The sequence below is a fragment of the Equus asinus genome, chromosome 11 (assembly GCF_041296235.1).
Source record: "Equus asinus isolate D_3611 breed Donkey chromosome 11, EquAss-T2T_v2, whole genome shotgun sequence".
Lineage (NCBI taxonomy): Eukaryota > Metazoa > Chordata > Mammalia > Perissodactyla > Equidae > Equus > Equus asinus.
This window is the reverse complement of record NC_091800.1, coordinates 74016694-74029443: the sequence shown is the minus strand read 5'-3', so window position 1 is coordinate 74029443 and position 12750 is coordinate 74016694. Positions and strand designations below refer to the sequence as shown.

At 34.3% G+C, this 12750-nt stretch overlaps 1 protein-coding gene across 3 annotated transcripts in view; it reads left to right on the top strand.

Annotated features, from left to right (window-relative positions):
* Window positions 1-12750, top strand: part of NALCN (sodium leak channel, non-selective) — a 303103-nt gene that overhangs the window by 134753 nt on the left and 155600 nt on the right. For all 3 annotated transcript variants that reach the window (XM_070520121.1, XM_014839403.3, XM_070520122.1), the window contains one exon: window positions 10679-10846. In XM_070520121.1, coding sequence (XP_070376222.1) covers window positions 10679-10846 — 168 coding nt within the window. The remainder of the gene's footprint in view (window positions 1-10678; window positions 10847-12750) is intronic.

Here is a 12750-nt window from a genome sequence, read left to right as displayed (position 1 = left end):
TATCCTACGTGGGCCATATAGGGCATTGGAACTTTGAGCAATGAATGGGCATTGAGAATGGGCATTCTCTTCTGGAAAGGGCTGTGGGGGAAGTTATGCATTTGAGACAGAACTGGTTGAGGAAAGGACATGGGAAGAAGACTCTGTGAGCTGTGAGTGGAGATTGAGAGTGGAGAAGAAATTATTTAGCATGGAACAAGAGACACAAAGGTTAGTTAAAGTCTCTGGGTAGAATGACATGAGGAGATAGATGAGATAGAAGAATTATGCTATAGCATTAGAACAGGAGGTTGAAGGGCCAATGAAAAAATGCCTGGGAATAAAAACAGAAATGGCTACATGTGATTGAGATTATGCCATCTCTGTGGGAGGAGAAATCTGTATCTGCTGCTGAGGGAGTCCTGGATATTAGAACTTACAGTAACGTTTCTTTTGTAGCACAGCCCAGGATGGGTACTCGGTCAGACTAACTCAACTCTGTAGAATAAATATATAGGCCATCCACTGGGATCAGAAGAACAGAACAGAATCCTCCAGTAAATTTTATCTAATTGTTTCACATACAAAATTGATCTCTTTCTTAATGTGTTTGTGTGTGTTCGCTGATTTATCATCATACTGTATGAAATTTCAAATAATTTAATATTGTAGAGTTCACCTGCGTTTAAGTGCATTGGCAGAGCCCAGGGGTAGTTGATAAATCCTTGTCATTTTTTCTTTTTGTATATAGCATTAAAAATTTTTTTAAAAAGAGAGAGACAGGATTGCATAGTAGAATCTAGTATGTATCGTCTGTATACTAATTGTTGCCCCCTTCCCAAACCACTGGAAGTCAATTTGTTGGTTATAAACTAGGTGGTGGAGATTTAGTTTACTTAAACAACCATATAGACATCACTTTATTCTTGAACTACCGGAGCATTCAGAATTTGTTCCACTTCTATTGATTGATTTTGGATGTCTGAGTTTCCAAAGCATGTTTGATCTTTATTCAAATTACATCATCACTACTCTTTGTATCAGAAACTTATACATGAGTCAAAGTGGTTTGTTTCAAATGAGTGCAGATAAGTCATTTTAATTAAACAATTTTTTATAAAATATTATCTTTTAAAAAAGTTTATAAAGATGAGTTGAGTTTAAGTCAGTAGTAAGCAAACTTTTTCTTGAAGAGCCAGATAGTCAACATTTAGGCTGTGTTTCAGTAAAACTTTCTTTGCAAAAATAAACAGTGAGCTCGAACTTGGTTTAAGCTGTAGACACACAAATCATGTCAACTTACATCCTCCTGTGTTAAATTCAAATATCTTAATAACAACAATAATGGCTGCCATTGTTTTGGAGGGTCTGTTATGTTGCCAAGTGCTTTAAAGGAATTCATTATCTCATTTAATCCTCAAAATGGCTATAATAACAGCAATTCAAGTTTATGGCCTATAATGATGCAGTATTTAAGGCAACAGCATTATGTAATATTTTGGAAAGTTTATTTTTAAAATAGATCACCAAAGGCCATGAGCTTTTAGAGAAGTAATTTCTTGAGTTCCCACATATTCCAGAATAAATTATTTCAAAAATCCAAAATAAACCACTCTACCTGTTAGGAGTCAACTTGCAGTCTAAAAAAACAGCCTTTAAGCATAAATTAAGCTCCCTAGCTTCTGTTGTGAAGCTGGGGACTTGTTTTGTTACTTTGGGTTAATTAACCTAAATTTAGAATTAGTTAAGAAATGGGGAAAACTTTTCTTTGTTTTCTTGGCTGTACATAAACATAAAAAGGTAAAGACTGACTTTCTTTTGTACGAGTTTTCATTTTCATCTAAAATAATACATCGTTATGAATTTTACACATAAATCACATTTTTATAAGGAACATAATTATATTTTAAAATGTATATTCTCATTTTCTTAATAAGTAAAATTTGGACAATACTTTTCTATTGTTATATGAAAACATATATCCGTATATCCATTAGACTGTACATTTAACAGAAGTTTGTCAGCACAGTGTTATGCACGGAAGATTAACAATTTAAAGAAAAGTCCTCTTTTAAGAAACTCACAAGTTAATGAGAGAGAGAAAACAACAAAGCAAGCAGTTCTAACAACATGTGTCTCTGTTGCATTTCTGGTCTAGAGAGAGGTTTTTCTTGTTCAGAACTCCAGGATGTCCTTTGGTTTCCTGTTTTAGTGTGATTGCTGTGTTTGAAGCAGAAGGGTTTTCACAAAGCGTGGACTCATTTTACCATCTTGCATGAAGTCATCTTTTCTAGAAAAGTAATTTCTGTGTTCCTCTGAAGACATTTGGTTTTATGATATTTTGAAAGAGCCATTTATTTCAGTTCCAACAAAATCTGACACCCATATTTCAGCTCATTAATCACAAGAAATGACCAAATGAAGAAAGTAACTCATCTTGCCATAGCAGCAGTCTTTCATATTATCATTAAGTTTAGTTTCGTTTTCTGGGAAATTTTAATTAAGTTTCTTCTGACAATAACTTTTTTGTGTGTTTCTGAAGGATTTGGGCAATATCTTGTTAAGTGAAAAATAATTCAATAATGACGTTTTCAACTATTCACTGATCCGTCTCAAAGTTTGCTCTTTAACTATCTAGAATACTGAAGGGACACTGTAGACTAAGGGAAGATGATTTACAGACCCCTCTAGAACGATGCGGGTAATCATTTATTCTGGTGTTATTTAATCTGAATTTCATTTAGGAGAATAGAGTTACCTGAACTGAGTTTCTTCTGGGTTTTGTCCTATAGTCTTCTTTTGTATTAAATGTGCATTCCTTTTCTCATAAATATCCATTATGTTTCTTTGAAATTATGAAATAGAGATGGCAGCACAAATCCTTGGATAATATATTTCAAATATCTTTCCACATTTGGGCAGTATCTCTATGTTTCGTCTTCTCAGACCTGCATGGCACAATCAGATCATTTATAATTTGTCACCTGTAAATGCTCATGCATTATTCATTGAATTAAAAGGGCAGAACAATTTCCATTGTTCCATTTATATTAGCACGTCATTTTCCATTCAGTTATTTTTCTCCTTAGCTTTAGAAATTTGACGATCATTTTGTTGATTTACCTGCTAGCCTCACAAATCCAGTTACAAATTCTTTTGGAAAACAAGCATTTTAACCTAATTTCTCATACTTTTCACTCTAAAAAAATCTTCTCACAAGTTATATGCTGTCCTGAGAACAAATATAATACTGTTTCTTAGAACAATAACTCCTTTAATTTTTAAATCTGCGTTCCGTTATTGGCCATTTTCTTGAGGACAGGGTGGTTTGCTATAACATATGTTAAATGGCGTATGTATTATTATACAGTGAAAATTTGGGAAAAAATAATAAAATATGATGTTTAAAGAACTCATGTAAACTGCATTCCTGAAAAATTAAACTCTGCTATAGTGACATCAAACCTGATATATCTATAGAACATGAATTCTCAACGGGGGTGAAAACACCTCTGAGGGAGTAGAAATTGTTTCTTGAAGAGGCACAAAGCCCTCACTGTTCCTGTGTATAAAGCAGAGATGGATATATGGAGTATGTAAACAGATATATTATGTATCTGTAGTATTTAAAATTCCGTATCCTGTGGTGATTAGGAGCAAAATACCTAAAAAGACTCTGGCGGGGGGGTGATTAAAAAAAGGTTGGAAAATGCTGATTTAGGAAAGTTGTGGAAGAAAGAAATATTTTTGTCTTTTCATGTATTGTTTCCAAGTTTTCTCAAGTAATGTGACAAAAATATTCACAGAAAGTTTGTTATACTCTTACAAGCCTTGCCTTCGCTCTTAAAAAGACGAGTTTCAACTCATCCAGCCTCACAACTAATGTACTGTACTCCAAGGATACAGAGATTTTTCTTGATGTGGGGGCAGCAGAGTGAGGGATCAAGGCAACGTTGTGCTCCTGGGCTACGGGTGACGAGGGGAAGTGCACCCTCCCACAGGTTGCACTGCTGACTGCTGGGGATCGACCAAAAGCCCCGAGATGGACACCTGTGCAGTTGATGTTATGGGGTGTCCTTCCAGGTAACCGGGTTCTGCAGACAGCCCAGGAGCCCTCTCCCTTTTACTCAGCCAGCAGCACGACCCTGACCAGTTCCTCCCTGTCTGGCTACTGTCCAGATTGAATGCCCTGCCACAGGCTGGAGCTGCGCAAAGAGAAGTTACTAAGGCTGCCCCCTCACACCTTCTACCTCGATTCTTCTGAACTGTTATATTCCTTTGAATTCAAATTCTACTCTAACCCCTCTAACCACACTAAAATAGCTGATCACTTAATCTAATTTAATTTTCCAAATCCCTTCTTTAATTCCTGACATAGTTCTCACTTACAAGAGGATAACCCATAGTTACAAGTAAGTTAGATATATTTTTATGTGTAATATTTTTCCATAAAATTTTATCACTTTGGGATTGTTACTGTTTCTTAAGAGAACTAGAGTGTTAGTTTGTAACAATTGACAAATTACATAAGAAACGAGGTATTTGATCCGAGGAGTACTGGAATCAGGAATTCTGGTAGGAAAATCAGTGGGAATATGGGTATTTATATGTCATCTCATAATAATTTGCTAAATTGTTTTTTAGTACCTTTTAGTGTCTTTGAAAAGCATATAGTTTTACCACTAAGCAAATAATAATGCAACTGGATCCAGCTGCGTGTTTTATTATGAATTACGATCAATTTAAACAGATCATTCCGTCTTTTTTGATAGCAAATGCAAAGTTAGTAAAGTGATTGATTGTATTTATATACAGGTAGACAATCTATTTGGATATATTTCAGGCATTTATTAGTAGTTCTCTACTTAAAAAGAGGCCACTTTGAAATGGATTGCGTTCCTCCCTTTGGAATGAAATTCTGAAAATACAGGTGAACTGAGAGATGGAGGTGTGGGTGCCCGTTGCTACTCCCTCTGTTAGTACGACAGCCAGGTCAGGCTGCTGGGGGGACCTTTGTTGTGGACACAGCTGAGTTTCAGTTTCTCCAGGGGTCCCCTGAGATGTCAGAAAGACTTCCTCATATTCTTGCACCTCCTGGACTAAGGAGCCAGGGCTGGAGAGGAATTGCCTCTTGTCGATGCCCAGGAAAGCGACTGTGGGTTTTTAGGTCATTTACCGCAAAAACCACAGTGCCTTCTACTTCCCCTCATTTGCCACTGCTCAAGGGAGCATAAAAGACAAACAAATAAACAAAAAAAAAAACATACAACATATAGCCATGAGCAAGCAAAGAAAAATATTTTCATGCAAAGGGACTCAGAAACTGAGGCTAAAATTTGGAAATCCAAGAACATCTATACAGGAGTTTCCCAATCAGGTAGACTTGATGGAAGTAGGTTTTGGGGTTTTTAAAAAATATCTCAAGAACAGATAATTAGGGCACAAAACAAACCTTCTGAACTTGACTGAAATTTTCAAAAACTGAGCTGAAAAAGGGCATGGTCATTATTGAAAACTAATTATTAATATGGGAGGTCAAGTGGAAAAAAATAACTCAAAGAAACGGTAAAAATCATGAGGGAAAAGCCAGAGACTGACCACTCAGATGTGAACCACTGGAGCCCCTGAAGGAAAAAGGGAACAGACAGAAGAAGAGTAATAATAAATGAGAGAAGCAAATCTTCCTAAACCAAGGAAAGGCATAAATCTGTAGGCTGAAAGGGCTCCCGAAATCTCAGGGAGATTAAATGAAAAAAAGATACATTCCTAGGCACGTCCTGGCCACTTTCCTTGGTTGCAGGCATAAAGAAAAACCTTTTTAAGCCTCTGAGTAGGCTTAAATAACCTGCAAAAGTAGGATAAATATATTGTGCATTGGATGACTCATCTTCAATATTGGAAAGTAAAAGCAGTGATCCAGTGTATATATATAGACCACTGAGAGAGAAGAATCGCAAGTCAAGAATCTGTATCCAGCCAAAATATTCATGTCAGTGTTAAAAATGCCTTTAAGATAGGAAAGGATTAAGAGAGTATACAACTGGTGATATTTATTTGAGGAAAGTATGCTAATAGGTATGCTAATCATAAGACAAGTACATCATAATCCACAGGAGTACGTAAGAGAAGATGAAATGGAGAGAAAAGTAGTGAGTATTGGATCTAAATGGAAGACGATAATAAAAACGTCAAATCAGGATCCTTGGAAAAAAGGAGAGAGAATTTAAAGGAGAGATAATTACAGTTCAAGAAACTAGAAATAAAATTGTGAACAATCTCAGCAAAAACAGGATTTAGGACGGGGTATGAAGTCAGTGGAGAGTGCAGTGATAGAAGGATGCTGTGGAACTCACAGGGCAGTAGGGCTGTGACGGATGAGTGAGCTCGCAAATCTGTGTGGAGAGGAGTTTACAGTTGTTCAATTCTGATGCAATAATGAAAACGTATAGGTTGATTTATGACGGGAATTAAACTGGAGGAGTAGAAAAGCAGAATAGAGGGGCCAGCCCTGTGGCGTAGCGGTTAAGTTCGTGCACTCTGCTTCAGTGGCCCAGGGTTTCGCTCGTTCGGATCCTGGGAGCGGACACGGCACCGCACATCAAGCCATGCTGAGGCGGCATCCCACATGCCGCAACTAGAAGGACCCACAACTAAAAATATACAACTATGTATTGGGGGCCTTTGGGGAGAAGAAGAAGAAGAAGAAGAAAAGAAGATTGGCAACAGATGTTAGCTCAGGGCCAATCTTAAAAACAAAAAAGAAAAGCAGAATAGAATGTCCAAATTAACAAAGGGAAAAAAGAAATTGACAATAATTTGGCCAAGCCAGAAAAGACAAGAAAAGGTTAGAAGGTGAAATAACAATGATGTACGATAAACAGGAAACATAAGACTAAGTATAACTTGGTACATTAAATGCAAGAGGGTTGAATTTTCTAATCAAAAGTCATAGAAAATCCAATTATGTTTAAACACAAAATCAAATAGTATATTGTTTATAGGAGACAGATTCAAGGTGGCTCTGAAAGGTAGCTAAAAAATCACCTCTCTATGAAACAACTAAAAGTGAAATCTAAAATGTTAAAACATTTTAAATGCTTAGCAGAATGGGAAAAAATTAATGAATATCCTCAAGGCCAAAAATTAAGTATGATCTGAGTGCAGAATGCTCGATGGGCACTAAAGCCAGTGGCTGCCCTGAGGGCATTTGCATATCCTTGTCACCTAGAACTTGCAATTTTAAGAGCTATACCCAGGACAGAAGAAGAGGCTGTGCAAGGTGAAGAGTCAGAACAGAGACCCCCCCGACATGACATTGGGACACATGTGGTCTGTACTTCAATGAAAGAAGGAAAAAATCCATCGCTCAGAAGGAAATAATGAGGAAACCTTCAGTCTTGACCTTGACTCCAGAAGCACAGAAAAAGAGCAAGCTTTACTGAAAATGTGTAAATACAAGTTGGCCTTCACTTGAGATTGGAGTTCCAAATCACATTACTTTCAGGGTCTGAGAAACATCAGCCAAGAAATTGATTTAGAGAGGTACCAAATTTGTAAGATACTTCATGCCCCTTGGTGAACTAGTCCTTTCTGGAAAAGTGTATTCTAGATGCAGGTCTTGAAAATCTAGAGGACACTGATGATTCCCTGGCAAAGTGTAAACTACCAAATTGATGGACAGGTATGAAACCTGACTGCAAGAACATTGGAAAGCTTTGATCTACCATTACATAAAGGACTGGGCCCATATGGGTTTTTTGGTGCAGTTTACCTAATTTCAAAGATGAAATAATCTTACTTTATTTAAGAAATTGTGTATCATACAAAAGATGGAAAACTCCACAGTAAGTTTGATAAACTAACATTAAGCTTAAACCAAACCTGATAGTTATAGTACAAGTAAAATTATAGACCAATTTCCTATATGACAGTAGCTACAAAAATTATAAATAAAATATTATGTGATAAAATATAGCAGGTTTGCATTACCTTCTTGGATTTATTCCAGGAATATACAAGTGGTCAACATCAAGGGCTCTTGTAATATGTTTGATTGCCTCATTGAATTAAAGGCTAAAATCCTGTAAGTAGAATTGGATGAGAAGGAAAGTCCTTAAACGTGGTGGAAATTAATTACTCAAACCTATTGTAACTGTTATATGTGAATGCTGAAAAACTTTCACTGAAAATAGGGAGCAAATTATGGCTTCCTCTTATTACCACTTCATTATTTGGTATATTACTATAAAACTGCTCCATTATAGCTAATGAATTAATACAATTAACTCCAAAATAAATCTTGACAGAAATCTTACCTTCATTTGCAGATGAAATGTATTTATTTTTATAAAACCCAGGAGACTTTATCAAAAATGTTAGAATTAATAGAAGAGTCTAATAAGGTGAGTATAGGAAATCAATATAGGTAAAGCAATAGCTTCTCTTGCCACTGCAACTAACTAGGTAGAAATGGTAATAAATAAATAAGGTAAAAAATGCATTAACATTAGTGACTAGAATATTAAATATAAAGAAACAAATTTCACAAACAAACAATAACATCTTTATGGAGGAAATTTTTATTGGAGGATATAGTCCAAATAAATTGAAAAATGTAATATGTTCCTGGATGTGAAGACTCAATGTTAATCCTTCTAAAGTCCTATTTTAGAAAGTAAAGAAAAAAATCGTAAAAATAAGGATAGACATATGTGACCACATAATATTTAAAGTGTTGATAGAGCTAATGCCACCAAAGTTAAAAATCACACTATTCACTAGGGAAAAAATACATGCAGTTCATATGGCAGATGAAGATTAATGTCCTCAGTATCAACAACTCCAAACACTGATAAGAAAGACAAAACACCACCATAGAAAATTGTCAAGCTTATGTTCCTAAAAATTGTTTTAAAAAGAAAATAAATCTAACTGATCAATACACGTATGAAAAGATAAGCAAAAGTTTGATTAAGTTTGATTATATCTGGTGATGGTACAGATTTAGGACAAGAAACACTTTCCTACCTTACTGGAAGGCAAATGATTTACTGTAACATTTTGAAAGTAGTCTCTCAATATTTTCTAATATTTAGAGCACACAAACCTGTCCTTTGTCCCAGCCACAGCAGGTTCCAGACTCTATTTATAGAAATGAAGCCCCAATAAATACTGATATTGCATAAGGATGGTTAGTGCAGTCTTGTTTGTGAAGTGGCAGGATGCTTATCCTTTTTTCCCAATGACTCCTTGTCAAGGAAGTCAATGATTTATACTCATCAATGAATCAATAGGGAAAATGTTGAATTAAGTAGACACTGAATACTGTGGGAGATTATGCAGCTGGTAGAAAGAATAAGTAGGATCTATATCTCTTAACCTGGTGGGATGTGTGTGATTGTTAGTGAGAAGAGCAAGTGGCAGAGTGACATATAAAATGCACACCTGGTCATGTGATTATCTCTGTTTGGAGGAGGTGGCAGCTGACTGAGAAGGGAATTTACAAAGTGGTTAACATGAATCACCTAAGAAATGTGGGCAAGGGATTTTATTAATACTCTGATTTAGGATTATTTCACAGTTAAAATGTATTACTCTTTTACGTTTTTTAAAAGGGATATGAAAATTTACATCAGGAAGTAACTTGGGCCTACAGAAGTGCTAGATTGAGAAGTAAGGTTAATTTCCTCCTCACATCTAAGTTAACCATCTGCAATGCTTTTTGTGTTCCATTCCTAAAAATGCTATTATTGAAACTCCATTTTTCTCCACATTTTCCAAATGTGAGTGGAAAGAAATCCCTTCTGATATTTCATGTTGGCCTGGAAAAAGAGAAGCAAGCTCTCCTTTCTTCCTGTCTTCCAGTAAATCTTCTGGGATCCTCTCAGAGGGATGTGTTATGACTAATACCAACACTCACGCTTGTGTTCTTTAATTAGAAGTTAATCTGATATTGTACATTTAAATTCCAGTTGCAAACTTCTTTATAAAATGAGTACTCTTCCCCATAGGATAAGTAAAGGAAAAATAACATGCTGTGTTTATATGAGATTTTATAATAGTATTGGTGTTTGTAATAGCAAATTCATGGAATTAATGGAATAGATTAAGAGGTTGACCTAATTTTAATGTAGTAATATTATTATTAATTTTATTAATGAATAATGTAGAAATATGTTGTATTAGTGCATATACACACATACACATAAATTGCTTGGTGTAGAATCCAAATTTCTCTGCTTGTTTATGTGGCCCAAAGCATAAATGATATTTAAACTTTTTTATTTTAATTATGCTTAGGAATATGTGAGTTGTTTTATAAGACATCTGTGCATTATAGAAACTTTATCTTTAAAAAATACAAATTATACAAAACTCCAGGTTTTCTGTGTATACAGTAATTCTTTAAATAGCAATGACTTTTAAATAATATCAAATAGTGAATAATTAAGAAATAATACCACTCAAATATTTAACATTTTAACATATATTTTTCTGATTGCTGAAGATGTATTTGGTCTACTATGTTCTAGTTGGTGTGTTTCCAAACCTTTTTTTTTCAATAAAATGCCATTCTAGATTCTTTTGGCTCCTTGTTTTATATGGTATTGGCTGAAATTTGTGCAGGAACAAATATATGAAATAGTTTTAAACAAATCATAGTTTTAGATTCTAATCTCATTTCTCTTTGTTCCTCTAGGTGGCTTTTACAGTACTTTTTGATTTGGAAGCACTTCTAAAGATCTGGTGTTTGGGATTTACTGGATATATTAGCTCGTCTCTCCACAAATTTGAGCTACTACTTGTAATTGGAACCACTCTTCATGTCTATCCAGATCTTTATCATTCTCAATTCACATACTTTCAGGTAATACAAATAATACCTATTTGTCTTTAGAATTTTTTTCTTTCCAGAGAAAATGCCAGTCACATTATAATAACTATATGTAATTATATATAATAGTTATATATAATTATTATGTAGTAATTACAAACTTTGAGATAGGCCCAATGACATCTTAAGTACAAAAAATAGTGCATTCATCAATTATAACATTATTTTTTAAACTCCTGAAAGTAACAGTAATAAATGGACATGTTTCACATATAGTTCATAGATACACATATTTTATATACACATAGATTATATATCTATACATACATATCAAATTTTAAGATGTTGACACACACTTTAAAGAAAGTTAGAAAGTATGAATTTAATTCCAAGTATAGATCTCCCTTCTCAATAAATTTAAATGTTTGCTCAACAATGACTTACAATTGAAATAAGAAATAAAAATTACCTTTACAGGTTGTAATTTGTCGTACTTTATTATTTATAAATGCCTATTACACTCCGTGATGATTAAATACAAATCCTCTCATTTTTTCTTTCTTTGTAATTGGATCTCTGTTTTTTCAAATATGATAGATTGAATCATATTACTTTATAAATATTCAGTAAACAACGGTAATTATTATGTTCTTTGTAATTGCTGAATAATAGCAGTGTGCTCATTGTTCTTTTAAATACTTGGCCAAAATGATAAAATATGTATATGTGATATCCTAATTTTAAAAATCTCAAATATAGCCATTTTTCTGACTCAAAATTTGTCATTTATATAATTTGTCATGAAAACACTAGAATGTGCATTGTTTTCTTAATAGATATTTAAAAATAGTTGGAGAATACAATGGCAGCAGAATTTTAAAGAAGTGATTTGGAGGAAGAAGATTCTGGCTCCTTAGATGAAAGAAAAAGCATTCCAACTTCTTTGGTTTTATTTGTTGGTTAGACCAAAGCTGTCATTGTCAGAGCAACGTTAGCTTTGGCTGTCAGATCGCAACCTGAAACTGAATACTTCTGATATCTGGAGGAAAGGACATGAAAATATAAGTCACACAAATGAAAAACATCCTGCAAATGCAGATGAAAAGCTGAGCCTCTAGTAATCACAGCAGAGCATGTTGACATCACAGAGGGTCCTTGTGGTTCAGGCTTTCAGTACTGTCAGCATCTGTGGACTTAAATCCCTCATCGCTTATTGGCTTATGTCCTTAGGCTTGGCTGTCATCAGTGAGATGGCTGGGGCAAGAGATAGGCACACATTTAAAACTCTTGATACAAAATGTGCTTCCCAAACGTATATGCTCTTGGGCACTGCTGTCTAGGTTCACAAAATCAACATGAGCATTTAGTACCCGCATTAGAGAATCATTGTGCATAATTATAGAAAAGTCTACCTGATAATCGAAACTATTTGATATGTTTCTTGCAAACCTATTAAATTAACCAAATAAAGAAAAATATCAATGCCTATTTCAGCAAGGGTACAGGATAAAAGGTATTCAGGACTTTAAAATTCTTATAGTTTCTTGCAGGTAATTTTTCAGTGAAAAGTTAGAAATAGATAAAAATCTCATGTGCAAAGATATTCATTTTGGAATTATGAGAAAAAAATGGGAACTGTTTAAATGGTAAACATTTGAGGAATAGCTTAGCAAGTCGTATGCAAATCTGACCATACAACTAATGATTATAATGAATTTGTAATAAATTAGAGATGTGATTATGTTTTATTTAGATACAAGACTGTATAAAATCATATAACATGTATAGCTACATATGTATACATGTTTCATATAAACATATATAGCTGTATGTATGTATATACATAAAATACCTGTAAAGGGAGAAATGATTGGAAAAAATAAACCAAGTTATTACAAATTATTAATAGTCATTATCTCTAGTTTTTTCTACTAGTC